The sequence below is a fragment of the Triticum urartu genome, chromosome 2, assembly GCF_003073215.2.
Source record: "Triticum urartu cultivar G1812 chromosome 2, Tu2.1, whole genome shotgun sequence".
Lineage (NCBI taxonomy): Eukaryota > Viridiplantae > Streptophyta > Magnoliopsida > Poales > Poaceae > Triticum > Triticum urartu.
In genome coordinates this window covers 583918546-583933060 of record NC_053023.1, presented here as the reverse complement: position 1 = coordinate 583933060, position 14515 = coordinate 583918546, and the positions used below count along the sequence as shown (strand labels likewise).

At 47.1% G+C, this 14515-nt stretch overlaps 1 protein-coding gene across 1 annotated transcript; it reads left to right on the top strand.

Annotated features, from left to right (window-relative positions):
- The first annotated feature begins 3757 nt into the window (after positions 1-3757).
- Positions 3758-8475, top strand: LOC125538940 (hydroxycinnamoyl-CoA:5-hydroxyanthranilate N-hydroxycinnamoyltransferase HHT4). Its single transcript, XM_048702255.1, has 3 exons — positions 3758-4115; positions 4208-4624; positions 7400-8475. The coding sequence occupies exons 2-3, from the start codon at positions 4208-4210 to the stop codon at positions 8297-8299; spliced, it is 1317 nt and encodes a 438-aa protein (XP_048558212.1). The 5' UTR covers positions 3758-4115; the 3' UTR covers positions 8300-8475.
- The last annotated feature ends 6040 nt before the right edge of the window (positions 8476-14515 follow it).

Below are 14515 nucleotides of genomic sequence, written 5' to 3'. Positions count from 1 at the left end.
ATCTTCGTAGAATATGTGGGAGACAATATGAGCATCCAGGTTCCGCTATTGGTTATTGACCGGAGACGTGTCTCGGTCATGTCTACATAGTTCTCGAACCCGTAGGGTCCGCACGCTTAAAGTTCGATGACGGTTATATTATGAGTTTATGTGTTTTGATGTACCGAAGGAGTTCGGAGTCCCGGATGAGATCGGGGACATGACGAGGAGTCTCAAAATGGTCGAGACGTAAAGATAGATATATTGGACGACTATATTCGGACTTCGGAAAGGTTCCGAGTGATTCGGGTATTTTTCGGAGTACCGGAGAGTTACGGGAATTTGCCGGGGAGTATATGGGCCTTATTGGGCCATACGGGAATAGAGGAGAGAGGCCAAAAGAAAGGAGGCCTGCGCCCCCCCCCCCTCTGGTCCGAATTGGACAAGGGGTGCAGCCCCCTTTTGCTTCTCCCTCTCCTCCTCTTTCCTTCTCTCCTACTCCAACAAGGAAAGGAGGAGTCCTACTCCCGGTAGGAGTAGGACTCCCCCCTTGGCGCGCCCTTCTCCTGTCAAAAAACTTACAAACCCAGGTCATAATAGGAGGAGGGCTCTTGAGGAAGTTGCAGATGGGAGGGGTGGAACTAGAATTACAAGACATGGTGTAATTATTCATTGTGGCCATAAGTGCCTCAAAGAGATGCAACACTGGAGCAAATGTATCAGTCCCATGAGATACAAGTTGCTGCTGTGCTTGCCAGGAGAGAAGAAGAGAAGGCAAAGAAGGAAGCTGGGAAGACAAAGAAAAGAGAAGAAGCACTGGCAAAGAAAGAAGAAGAGATGACAAAGAAGAGAGCAGAAGCAATAGGACAGAGAGAAGAAGAGAAGGCAAGGAAGAGAGCAGAAGCACTGGCAAAGAAAGAAGAAGAGAAGGCAAGAAAAGCACAACAAATGGCAGCAGAGATAGAAGAAAGAGGAAGGCTGCAATTGCAAGGAGAGAAGCACATGAACAAGCAAAGCAGAGGGAGGCTGAGGAGAAGTTAGCAGCTGCACAAGCAAAAAAGCAGCAAGCAGCAGCAAAGAGGGTTGCTTCTGCACAAGCAAAAAGGAAAGAAGCAGCAACAAAGAAGCCCAAGAGGGTGAACATGTTTGGTGAACTGAGATGAATGTTCATTCTATACTTTAGTTGCTTAAGTATGGTGATTAGTAAAACTATGGTCTTCATTTTGTTGTTGAACAAAGCACTGATGATCTTCATTTTGATGCTCAGATGGAGCATGTAGTTGAGCTTCATTCTACTCATACCAAATGCAGTATGAATCTCAACTTTGTAATGCTTCTGAATTGGATATTGATATGTCATGAAGCATGTTGATCATGTTACAATCCTTGTTTATGTGTCATATTCTGATTTATAATGTTTTGTAATGCTTATGTTCATGTGTCCTATTCTTCTTTTAGATGTTTCTAGTTATGATGTTTTGTATTAACCATGTTGACCATGTTGATCATGTTGTGATGTTGTGTTGATGATGAATGCATCGAGGCTCGATGGCGAGTCGGAAGATTGTTGATGATGAATGCATCGAGGCTTGAAGGCGAGTCGGAAGATTGTTGATGATGAATGCATCCAAGCTCGAAGGCGAGACAGAAGATTGTTGATGATGAATGCATCGAGGCTCGAAGGCAAGTCAAAAGATTATTGATGATGAATGCATCGAGGCTTGAAGGCGAGTCGGGAGATTGTTGATGATGAATGCATCGAGGCTCAAAGGCGAGTCGGGAGATTGTTGATGATGAATGCATCAAGGCTTGAAGGCGAGTCGGGAGATTGTTGATGATGAATGCATCGAGGCTCAAAGGCGAGCCGGAAGATTATTATTCATAAATGTTTTACATGAATAAAACTTAAATTCACATCCACCTTACCAAACACATATCATAGCAAACACAAAGATCACATCGAACATAAATTCATTCATCACAAAGAACACAAAGATCACTCGATAAATTGCATAATTTCCTACATCCATATTACCCCAGCACATGTCTTTGCATATTGAAGATCACATCTTCAAGACTGCAACTCCAAAGAACACAACAAGTGCAAACAGCAAAGCGACTATCATCTTCAACACGACCACAATCTCATTTCCTACTGCAACTACGAACCTTCTCATCTCTTTTATCCCTTCTTGATCTTGCACCATATGATGGTCATGCCCTAGCCCTCCATGTCCTCCCTGATGCTCATCTTCTCCCTACTGGCCATGCCCTGCCCAACATGATGCTCATGCCCTCCCAGATGACCATGTTTCACCAAATACATAACATATGAGAGCTCCTAATGCCAGAAATCACAACCCCCTTTCTTTGGCTGCACTAGAAACAATAACAAACCATGAACAAATGTAGACAGTAACACTAATGGATTTGCAGAAGATGGCAGAAGTTACTCACATTATGGTTCATGCATTTGTAGAAGATGTTTGTATGCTTCAGGGTTTGCGACAAGAATCGCTTCACAAGCACGCCGCAGTCAGGGCACTTGATTAGAGGAAGCACAATAGCAACAACGCCGCTTGTACCGGACGAGCTCGCGCTGGACATGGCCTTTGTGGAGGAGCTCACGACGGAGGACGACACAAAAAGCAGCGGTGGAGAACGGGACAGAAAGCGGCGGCGGAGGAGATATCCCGCGTGCCGGCAGAGATGCAGAGAGGGTCGACCAGGTGCACGGCGGCGACGGCAAGGCCGAGATGGCTGGGGCGGCGTCATTTGGCTAGGGATTTGGAATGCGTGGGGAGGAGAATGGGGAACGAAAGATAGGGATATGAGGGAGAGATTATGAAAGCCAGAGATCTAACTACAAAAATGAAGCGCCAGCTGTCCAAATACGGCCGTGTTCGACGCGAGTGACCGTATGGTGAGCAACAAACGTTAACATAATGACCGTAATTTGCGGTCGACAGAATACAGTAACCAAAGTGAGTTTATACGGAGAGTACAGGTACCGTGAGTGTATTTAACTCGCTACGGAACATGAGAAAGGAAGAGCAAGTGTGGTCTGCCCCTACGCTTGTGTGAGCTGCCTCGAAACATAATCATATACCCCCGTGAATCAAAGGAAACCCTTTAAAGAAGGGCAGGTGATGGGTTGTACGTAAGTTGTAAGACTAGACACAATGGAAAGTAACATACACTAGTAACATACACATATCCCTATACTATGTTACTACCTTCATAGTGGGTAGTAACATAAATGTAGTAACATGCAAACATTCATTTATTAGGTTATAGACTCATATTGCTTTGGGACATGTGATGTTACAGTAACTAGCTAAGTTACTGTAATTATCTTTCTCCTTATTAACTCATTGCCACATAAGCAAATTTGTTGAGTTGGACTCGATGTTACTACTGAAATTACTCCCACTGTGGCTAGTCTAACCACATTCTCTTTGCGGGTTGTTGCAACCACAATTGTGATCGTGCCAATTACCATCTGACCTTTCTCGTTGATACGAAATATAATTTATTACGGAGTAGTTGTCACAGGAAAGGGAAAAGGCAGGTGTGGTGTGCCACGGTTGCGTGGCGTGAGCTGCGGCCCGGGGTGGTAACATGTGTGAAGCAGCCAAACGTATCCATACCCCTTTCGCCACATCAAGCGGCCGTAACAGTCACGTTGGAAGAAGGAGAAGCCGTTTTTAACCATTCCGTCCGTTCATCCGGTCTGTCCGGCCCGCCGCTCCGCCGCCGCACTACGACGCGCAGCCGGAACCTGGGAGCGCGCCCAGTGTCAGGCGGGTGCGGGGCGGTGAGCCGTGCCCATCTGCCAAACAATCCGCTCCTCTTTGCCGTCCGTCACCATCGCTTCCCCGTCCCCATCCCACCAACTCCCCACCCATCGCCGCAGAGCGCACAAGGCAGCGCAATCACAGGAACCCCGCCGCTCCGCCCGACCACCCCCTCCCTCGCCCGCCCTATATAACCACCTCCACCCCCCACTCGCCCACCAGCTGCTCTCCACCAAGAGCTGCTGCTACCACCCAACCATCCCGTCGGCTCTGCCGCGCCGCCGACGCCGCCGCAGATCTGATCCACCCGCGCCGCCGTCCGTCCGCCCCTCTTCCAAGGTCAGTCGCCGCGCCTCTATTATTTTATTGTCCGTCGCGGTTCCCCCTTCCGTTTCGCTGACGGGCTGTCTGTCCCTGGAATGCGGCGGCAGATGGCGATCACGGTGAGGCGGTCCACGATGGTGCGGCCGGCGGTGGAGAGGCCGCGGGAGAGGCTCTGGAACTCCAACCTCGACCTCGTGGTCCCGCGCTTCCACACGCCCAGCGTCTACTTCTACCGCCGCCCCGAGGCGGGGGCCGACGGCTTCTTCGACGCCGACCGGATGCGCCTCGCGCTGGCCGACGCGCTCGTGCCCTTCTACCCCATGGCCGGCCGCCTCGCGCGCGACGAGGACGGCAGGGTCGAGATCGACTGCAGCGGGGAGGGGGTGCTCTTCGTCGAGGCCGACGCCCCCGGCGCGGCCGTCGACGACTACGGGGACTTCGCGCCCACCATGGACCTCAAGCGCCTCATCCCCGCCGTCGACTACTCCGACGACATATCCTCCTTCCCGCTCCTCGTGCTTCAGGTGACCACAATTTCTATCTCGTGCTACTACTACCAGTTACAATTTGTCCCTGGACGGAAACGTAAGGGACCAGTCTGTAGCTTTCTGGATGAGGAACGCGACACTGCTTTAAGTGGCTTCAGATTTAGCATAACCTCTGCCTCCTGAATGGATGCCTCATAGTTGGACGGACCCTTGTTTGGATGTGTTGATTTGATCACCTGTTCAGCAGACCACCTTATTCTGTTCGAGCTGGGCCTTTATTAACTGTACGTCTCTGTAGTTGCAGCTTGCATCCGGCCAGTTTTTGTCCTGCTCTTGTGAGTGGGGTCTATTTTAGGCTGGCTGTTTATGCTTAGTGGAAGACTCGGTTATAATTGCTTCCGAATGTCCCATATCATCATTTATATGGGTGAATGCCCATTGAAATGTGCTGTGTGGTTCACCTTCAATAGATAAATAACTGCTGTCAACAAACTGATTTGTGGGCAAGTGATCTTATACGTTTCATGAAAATTAAATCCTGCCAACTCAAGAAATTATCAGTACAGCTGCGCTTTGTTAACTGGGCTATATGTAGAAGTTTTCGACTCTTTGATATCGGAAGTAATTGGGACGCCGCTAAAATTATGCAATGCATATTGTGAGTGTGGCTTAGTTTTTGTCTGTATTAGTATTGGATACTAGGGCCTTATAGCTCATTTTGGGTTGACGGGTCAAACTTTCGGTTCCCAACTGTTAACCATCTGTCCCTGATCTAGACAGAATGGACTTATTGAGGGCGATATTGACATATGCCCAAATGTTAGGGTTGGACCATCCTCTTTGAGAACTGGACCCTCTGGCCTGTTGAACCTTCTGAGCCATTCCTTTGATAGAGATGGGAGACACAATTCAGTTCACGGGTCCACCTTCTAGTGATCTTCGTCACCTGCCATTTCGTGCCGGAATAGTAAACTGGGATTGGCTAGGTTTATCATCACCATGTTGTCTAATTTGACTGTGCAAAAGGACATAGTAGTAGCAACCTTTGACTTTCAGATCCTATGGAACAACGAGGAGCCAACTTGAGAGTTATGAGCCACTAACCCTTTACCTTTAGAATTAAATATCCTAATAATTGTTGAACAGGCTAGCGATATTCTTTGTAACTGAACTGTTCACATGCTACAGTACATAACACAAAGCTGAACCACAACTGGCCATGTTACTGAATGCTAGTTTGTGCTGAGCTTGCAATTTCTTTATTCACTTGCTTGTTGGCAACATACAGAATATTATTGCTTTGGGTGCACACAACTTGTCGGTACGAAAATGAGTGCCTAACTGGAGCATGTTCCATGTGACAACCTCTATTTTTTATTTTAATAACCTACTACTGTTTGCACATCCAGTTTCTTCCAAATTTTAGAAATTATATATGCATAGATAATTAGGTGGCAGGTTGACTTTTAGGATTGCTGTGTGTATGCCAACTACATGTTTATCATGTTGTTTATGCAAAGGCAAGGCTTATACAACAAAAGTTCTAATAAATTGAGATAATCTAACTGGAAATCTTTTTAAAAGCGAGCTTTTAAAGAATTGGGGAATTAAGAACGAATGAACTAGAGGATTTTCCATCTCAAAAGAAGGAGTAACGAATGTATATAACTAAACAATAAGTATACTCCGGAGGATAAATATCATCTTGACTTCTTGAGTAAATTAAACTGCAACGATTCTCTTCAATCCAAGCTGAACCATTTCCGAGTTTTAGACTGTTATATGTGAAGGAAAATTAATTACAGGTCTATGGTTTAATAGTCAGTAAATTTATGGAGAAAGCTACCCTACATAGTAGCCTCAGTTTTATTATTGAGCTAATAGCAAAGCTTGCACCAACACCAAGTACTTATGGTTGGTGTTGTTAGTTTGCTCACTTCCAACTTCATATGAAAAGAGGATGTTGGTTCTTGCTTGATTGCGTTTGTGTGACATCCTGTCTTAAAAGGGTACCCATTCCAACAAGGTGCATCTATGAGCCTAGAGAGTAGCCAGGAGTAACTACTGCCAGCCCAGGAGTGGCTGGGGTGTTACAATTTGTCCCACTGAAGCTACAATCTTGTATTGTTCTTTAGTAACACGTTTGGAGCTTGAATAATAATTTTTTGATCATATTTATCTTCTCATGGGTACGATGCACATGCTATGGATAGAAGGAAGTTTTCACAAGTTTTTTACTACTGTGTTAATGAGATGGATGCAGAATATACTGCTGAAACTTGAAATGTAATATAGCTATCCCCGTACTCATGCACAAGGAAGAAAACTGTAGAGCGATTTATATCAATTGTCAGATTTGTGGTACACAACGGGTGCCTAGTTGGAGCTTTGCAATTACCGTCTGAAGTTTGGCATGAGCCTATTGATTTTCAAGTTTTTATGACCTCTCTTCACACCCACTATACCATGTTCTTATACCTGATATTGCATAGTTTAGTTTAGACGTTAGGAGTCAAAGTGCTAGGTCAGATAAACAACTATATCCTACTGGATGTTAAAAGCTAAATTATTTCATGTACTGTAGTTCATTTCAAATATCCAGGTTAATCCTGCCGATGGGCTGACAGTCGAAGCAGCTTTCTTATTCATTTGTATCCTGTTTCATATATTTGTCTTAGCTTCTTGCCTCAGCCATCTATTGATCGATAGGATAGCTGCAGCTGGAATATGCATTCTGATCACCAACTTATAGTAAAGAAAGTTATGGAACATATAAGAGGCTAACTCCCCTTGATTTGGATTTTACTCCAGGTGACCTACTTCAAGTGTGGTGGTGTCTCCCTTGGTGTCGGGATGCAACACCATGTTGCTGATGGCATGTCTGGCTTGCACTTCATCAACTCGTGGTCTGACCTCTGCCGTGGAGCTAAGATTGCAGTGATGCCCTTCATCGACCGCACTCTTGTCCGTGCTCGTGATCCACCGACTCCATCTTACCCACATATTGAGTATCAGCCTGCCCCAGCCATGTTGTCGTCCGTGCCTCAGGCTCTCAGTGGCAAGCCAACGCCGCCTCCCACTGCTGTGGACATCTTCAAGCTCACCCGCTCAGAGCTTGGCTGCCTGCGCTCGCAGCTCCCCACAGGTGAAGGTGCGCCAAGGTTCAGCACGTATGCAGTCTTAGCTGCACATGTTTGGCGCTGCGTCTCCATTGCGCGCAACCTTGCTCCTGAACAACCCACCAAGCTGTATTGTGCCACCGATGGGCGACAACGGCTGCAGCCCCCGCTGCCAGAAGGTTACTTTGGGAATGTCATCTTCACTGCCACCCCGCTCGCCGAGGCAGGCAAGGTGACGAGCGGGCTGGCAGAAGGAGCAGCGGTCATCCAGGGAGCGCTAGACAGGATGACCAGCGACTACTGCCAATCAGCCCTGGACTACCTGGAGATGCAGCCGGACCTGTCAGCATTGGTCCGTGGAGCGCACACTTTCCGGTGCCCCAACCTCGGCCTCACCAGCTGGGTGCGCCTGCCGATCCACGACGCCGATTTCGGCTGGGGGCGGCCGGTGTTCATGGGTCCTGGCGGCATCGCGTACGAGGGACTGGCGTTCGTCCTCCCGAGCGCGACCAAGGACGGCAGCCTGTCCATCGCCATCTCGTTGCAGGCAGAGCACATGGAGAAGTTCAGGAAGCTGATCCTTGATGTGTAGATAGACCACATTTTAGAGAGAAGTTTTACAGGGCAACAAGCTTCAGGTTGCGCCGAACGTTTTTCTGGGGTATGTATGCCTGAAGATTCAAATGAACATACACCGGAGTTTATATGGTGGACAAAACATAATCTTATTCTTATGTGGTATCAATAATGAATTCTGTTTTTTGTGTATGGAGAAATTAAAACTGAATTGTGGAGGGATTGTTGTCGCGGCAACCGAAACCTCCAAACCTGAGGCAGCATCATGTGTCTGTTCATTGTGCCATTGACCAGACTGGTTTTCCTTTTGAGACGGCATACTGTTATTCTTTTTAACTCTCCATTGCTCCACTGCAAATTATGAGCAATTTTTCCTACACGCACGGGTTGTTACAGATGCTACATACACGCTGAACTCAGTACGTGGGAGGAGGTACGTGGGAGACGCTCTGGTTGTTTGGATAGCTAGATTATAGAGAATTTGTTTCCCTGATTTCTGGTGTAACTACCTAAAACATTGTTTGGATTATCTAACAAACTCGCGGATATACTAAACTAAGTTTTCCAAAAGCCCAAAAAACGAGTTTATACAAAAACGACTAATAAACGTTTTTATATAAACGTGTTTTCTATATGCACCAGGAGTTCAACGAAGTCCCACGTGCAGATCATGGTAAACTCCACTGGCTGTGACCGCAGCTCGCCGATCTCGGCCAGGTACCCGGGAGCAGGTTGCGATGCTCCACCGCCTCGATGGCAGTAGACTTCAGCCGCGGCTGCCGCCTTCATGGTGGAGGTGGACTTCACAACCACGCCGTCCATATGCAGATATGCTCCAGCTTGTAGGTCATATGTGAGCTGCATGTACGTGGATCTTCATGGCGGAAAGAATTTGTCACCGGAGGGACGTTCGACGGGACCTGGACCAACATGCATGACACCGGTGAAGGAAGCAGAGCACGATCAGGCGATAAGCGCGACCACCCTGGCGGCCACGCTGACAACCGCGCACCTCCGCCGGAGAGCTGTTTACGGTGTGGTCGTCCACCACTGTGCGTGTAGGTGCCAAGAGCGAAGAAGCACTGCACCTCCATGAATTTTTCTCTCCCCAAAACGAAGAACTCAAAATCGTGCTTTTCTGTTTCCTCATCCAAACAAGATATTGTATGTATTTATCTTAACAGAATAACTAATAAAAACTGGTTTTCCTAAAAATCCTCCAAAAACTCGTTTTCTAAAATCTCACATCTAATTCTCCATATCCAAACAACCACTGAGGGAGCATGGGTTTCCTCGAGCTGTTTTTTCAGGCTAAACACACTTTATTTTATTAATCAATAATAATATTCATTGGGATACAATTAAGGTCCGGAAGCTGAATCAGCTACACAAAGACCAGAGCATGACAACCTCTCAGAAAGACCAGAGCATGTTTAGCAGGGTTATATGCCTCGATATTTGATTTTCTCCCTTGGAAGATGAAGGTGCATGCCTCGTATTTGATTTTCTCCCTTTGAAGATGAAGGTGCATGTCTGGAATCTTTCTTTGAAGATGAAGATGCATGTCTGGAATCACAATCCAATAAGCTAATTTCATGAATGATATTTTCATGTCTTCCTTCTGTTAGAATTAATGGGCATGACCCATTAACAAAATCTGAAATCTCAAATGAGCCCATGTGTAAAATGGCAAGTGGTGGTGCTAAAGTTTAGTCCTACCCCGAAAGTTGAAGGAAGAGTTGGACCTCTGATGTAGGGTAGAACCTAGATGCCCGATCTTTCACGAAATGGAGGGGATCCTACAAAGAACACGAAGAACACGAGGGGAATCACGAGGGAAAACACGAGAAAATCACTCAAACCAACAAGATTCCGTCACACATATGCTAGATCCTTGAAACACAAAGAGATACACGATCCGAATCCAACATAGGACAATATAAGAGGTGACTAGTTCATCTCCGTGAGGAGGCCTTGAGTCCGCGAGGGATCTTCCCGTGAGGGGTCTTGAATCCAAGATGTATCTTCTTCGTAGAGGTCGTGGTCTCTCTCGGTGGAGTAGATCCGGATGGATGAGCAAAGCTCTATCTCAAGTATGAGCTAAACCAATACTAACCCTAGAAAGAGGGATGAGGAGGTCTATTTATAGTCTTAGTGGACGAAAGGGTAAGTGGGCTTCGGCCCAACACGCGGGCGACATACAGGCGTCGGACGTCCGACGGTCACCGGTCGTCCGATGGCTCGCGAGGGTCCGGACGTCCAGTGCGCGTCAGATGTCCGATGTTTTGTGATGTCGACAGGACCTCGTGGCAAGATCCGATCCGTTGTTGCGGCCCGACCTTTCACGACACTCCACCACCAATAGCAGAAACCTCTCGCCCGCGCACGCGATGTACACGAAATAGAGGGTTTGAACCTTGCGGCACATCATGAGAAAACCAATCTCGATGACGGTACTCACGCGCAAAACAATTTCCTCACAGAGAAATCGCAACACAGAGGTTTTCTAAAGCTTCCTCCAAAACTTAGGGATTTTTAGACAGCTTCCCCCAAAACTCGATACAGGTATTTACCCTAAAAATACATCGTGTCTATTCATAAAAAGATAACCTCCCCTTTGAAAGATCGTGGATGTCGCCTAGAGGGAGGGGGGGTGAATAGGCGCTTCAAAATAATTACGGTTTAGGCTTGAACAAATGCGGAATAAATCTAGCGGTTAATTTGCCAAGTACAAAACCTAAAACAACTAGGATCACCTATGTGCACCAACAACTTATGCTAAGTAAGATAAGCAACTATGTGATAGCAAGATATATGACAAAGAACAATATGGCTATCACAAAGTAAAGTGCATAAGTAAAGGGCTCGGGTAAAAGATAACCGAGGCACGCGGAGACGACGATGTATCCTCAAGTTCACACCCTTGCGGATGCTAATCTCCATTTGGAGCGGTGTGGAGGCACAATGCTCCCCAAGAAGCCACTAGGGCCACCGTAATCTCCTCACGCCCTCGCACAATGCAAGATGCCGTGATTCCACTAAGGGACCCTTGAGGGCGGTCACCGAACCCGTACAAATGGCAACCCTTGGGGGCGGTCACCGGTACCCGTCAAATTGCTCGGGGCAATCTCCACAACCTAATTGGAGGCCCCGACGCTTGCTCGGAGCTTTACACCATAATGATTGAGCTCCGAACACCACCAACCGTCTAGGGCGCCAAGGCACCCAAGAGGAACAAGCTCTAGGGTGCCCAAACACCCAAGAGTAATAAGCTTCTCAACCTTCACTTCCACGTATCACCGTCGAGAACTCAAACCGATGCACCAAATGCAATGGCAAGGGCACTGTAGGATCGAAGTATGTCTAGAGGGGGGTGATTAGACTACTTTACCAAATAAAAACTTAACCTTTTCCTAATTTTAGTTCTTGGCAGATTTTAGCTATTTTAGGATAAGTCAAGCAATCATCACACAATTCAAGCAAGCATGCAAAGAGTATATTGGCAGCGGAAAGTAAGGCATGCAACTTGCAAGAATGTAAAGGGAAGGGTTTGGAGAATTCAAACGCTATTGGAGACACGGATGTTTTTCCCGTGGTTCGGATAGGTGGTGCTATCCTACATCCACGTTGATGGAGACTTCAACCCACGAAGGGTAACGGTTGCGTGAGTCCACACATGGCTCCACCCAAGGGCAACGGTTGCGCGAGTCCACACAGGGCTCCACCCACGAAGGGTCCACGAAAAAGCAACCACCCACAAAGGGTCCACGAAGAAGCAACCTTGTCTATCCCACCATGGCCATCGCCCACGAAGGACTTGCCTCACTAGCGGTAGATCTTCACGAAGTAGGCGATCTCCTTGCCCTTACAAACTCCTTGGTTCAACTCCACAATCTTGTCGGAGGCTCCCAAGTGACACCTAGCCAATCTAGGAGACACCACTCTCCAAGAAGTAACAAATGGTGTGTAGGTAATGAACTCCTTGCTCTTGTGCTTCAAATGATAGTCTCCCCAACACTCAACTCTCTCTCATAGGATTTGGATTTGGTGGAAAGAAGATTTGAGTGGAAAGCAACTTGGGAAGGCTAGAGATCAAGATTCATATGGTAGGAATGGAATGTCTTGATCTCAACACATGAGTAGGTGGTTTTCTCTCAGAACATATGAGTAGGAATGGTGTGTGTGTTCTGATGGCTCTCTCATCGAATGAGAAGGAGGTGGAGGGGTATATATAGCCTCCACACAAAATCCAACCGTTACACATAATTTACCAATCTCGGTGGGACCGAATCAGAAAACTCGGTCTGACCGAAGTAGTAAACCTAGTGACCGTTAGGAATTTCAGTGGGACTGACATGCAACTCGGTAGGACCGATTCGGTTAGGGTTTGGGCATAACGTAATCTCGGTGAGACCGATTACACAAACTCGGTGAGACCGAATTTGGTAATTAACTAACCAGAGAGTTGGTCAGGCAAACTCGGTGGGACCGATTTGCTCTTTCGGTGAGACCGAGTGGAACTCGGTGAGACCGAAAAGTTACAAAGGGGAAACAGTGAGTTTACATTGCAATCTCGGTGGGACCGATCCGCTCTTTCGGTGGGACCGAAAAGTTACGAAAGGGAAACAGAGAGTTTGCAACCCCATCTCGGTGGGACCGAGATCCTTATCGGTAGAACCGAATTGCTAGGGTTTGGCAGTGGCTAATGACAAGTGAAACTCGGTGGCGCCGGATAGGAAGAATCGGTAGGACCGAGTTTGGCTTAGAGTTTAGGTCATATGTGGATATGGGAAAGTAGTTGAGGGTTTTGGAGCATATCATTAAGCACATGAAGCAAGAGGCTCATTAAGTAACACCTCATCCCTCCTTAATAGTATTGGCTTTTCCTATGGACTCAATGTGATCTTGGATCACTAAAATATAAAATGAAGAGTCTTGAGCTTTTGAGCTTGAGCCAATCCTTTGTCCTTAGCATTTTGAGGGTTCCACTTTCACATCCATGCCATGCCAATCATTGAGCTTTCCTAGAATAATCACCTTGGAATAGCATTAGCTCAATGAGCTATATGTTGTTATGAATTACCAAAACCACCTAGGGATAGTTGCACTTTCAGGCACACGTTGTGCCCAAGTCCTTCTCTCTCAAATCCCACCGAAGCAACTAATGCTAGGGAGGAAAATGAGAGGAAGAACGAGAAAGAGAACACAAAGAACTCCAAGATCTAGATCCAAGGGGTTTCCCTCACATAGAGGAGAAAGTGATTGGTGAAAATGTGGATCTAGATCTCCTCTCTCTTTTCCCTCAAAAACTAGCAAGAAACCATGGAGGGATTGAGAGTTAGCAAGCTCGAAGAAAGTCAACAATGGGGGAAGAACACGAGCTCAAAAGATAAGGTTCATTGGGGAAGAAGACCTCCTTTTATAGGAGGGGGAAAATCCAACCGTTATGTGCTCAGCCCGCACACGAGCGGTACTACCGCTCGGGCAGAAGAAACAGGGAAAAGGATATAACGCCCTCGATGCGGCTATAGCTCCCACGTGTCGAGGCACGACTTAGAGACATAACCGCATTGAAAGCAATGTCGCAAGTCAGGCAATCATTACAACATCCCATGTAATACATAATAAAAGGGGGAGATAACATAGTTGGCTTACACTCGCCACGTCACATCAGAGTACATAAATAACATTCATCATACAAATCACTCATGGCCCGACTACGGCGCCAAAATAGAAAAGACCCCCAACATGCGACAAGGCCCTGAATCGATAACCCCAACTAGGCACCACTACTGATCGTCGGGAAAGGAAACATAATAACGCTGAGAGTCCTCGTCGAACTCCCACTTGAGCTCGTACTCGTCACCTGGAGCGGAATCGCCTGGACCTGCATCTGGAATTTGTAGTATCTGTGAGCCACGGGGACTCAGCAATCTCACACCCACGCGATCAAGACTAGAAGGATAAGGCAAGTGTAGGTGGAGCTGCAGCAAGCGACTAGCATATATGGTGGCTAACTTATACGCAAATGAGGGCGAGAAGAGAAGGCGAAGCACGAGCGAGAAGCTAAAGGATCAACCTGCGCAAGCATTACTCCAACACCGTGTCCACTTCCCGGACTCCGCCGAGAAGAGGCTGTCACGGCAACACACTCAGTTGATTCATTTTAATTAATTAAGGTTCAAGTTATCTACAACCGGACATTAACAAATTCCCATCTGCCCATAACCGC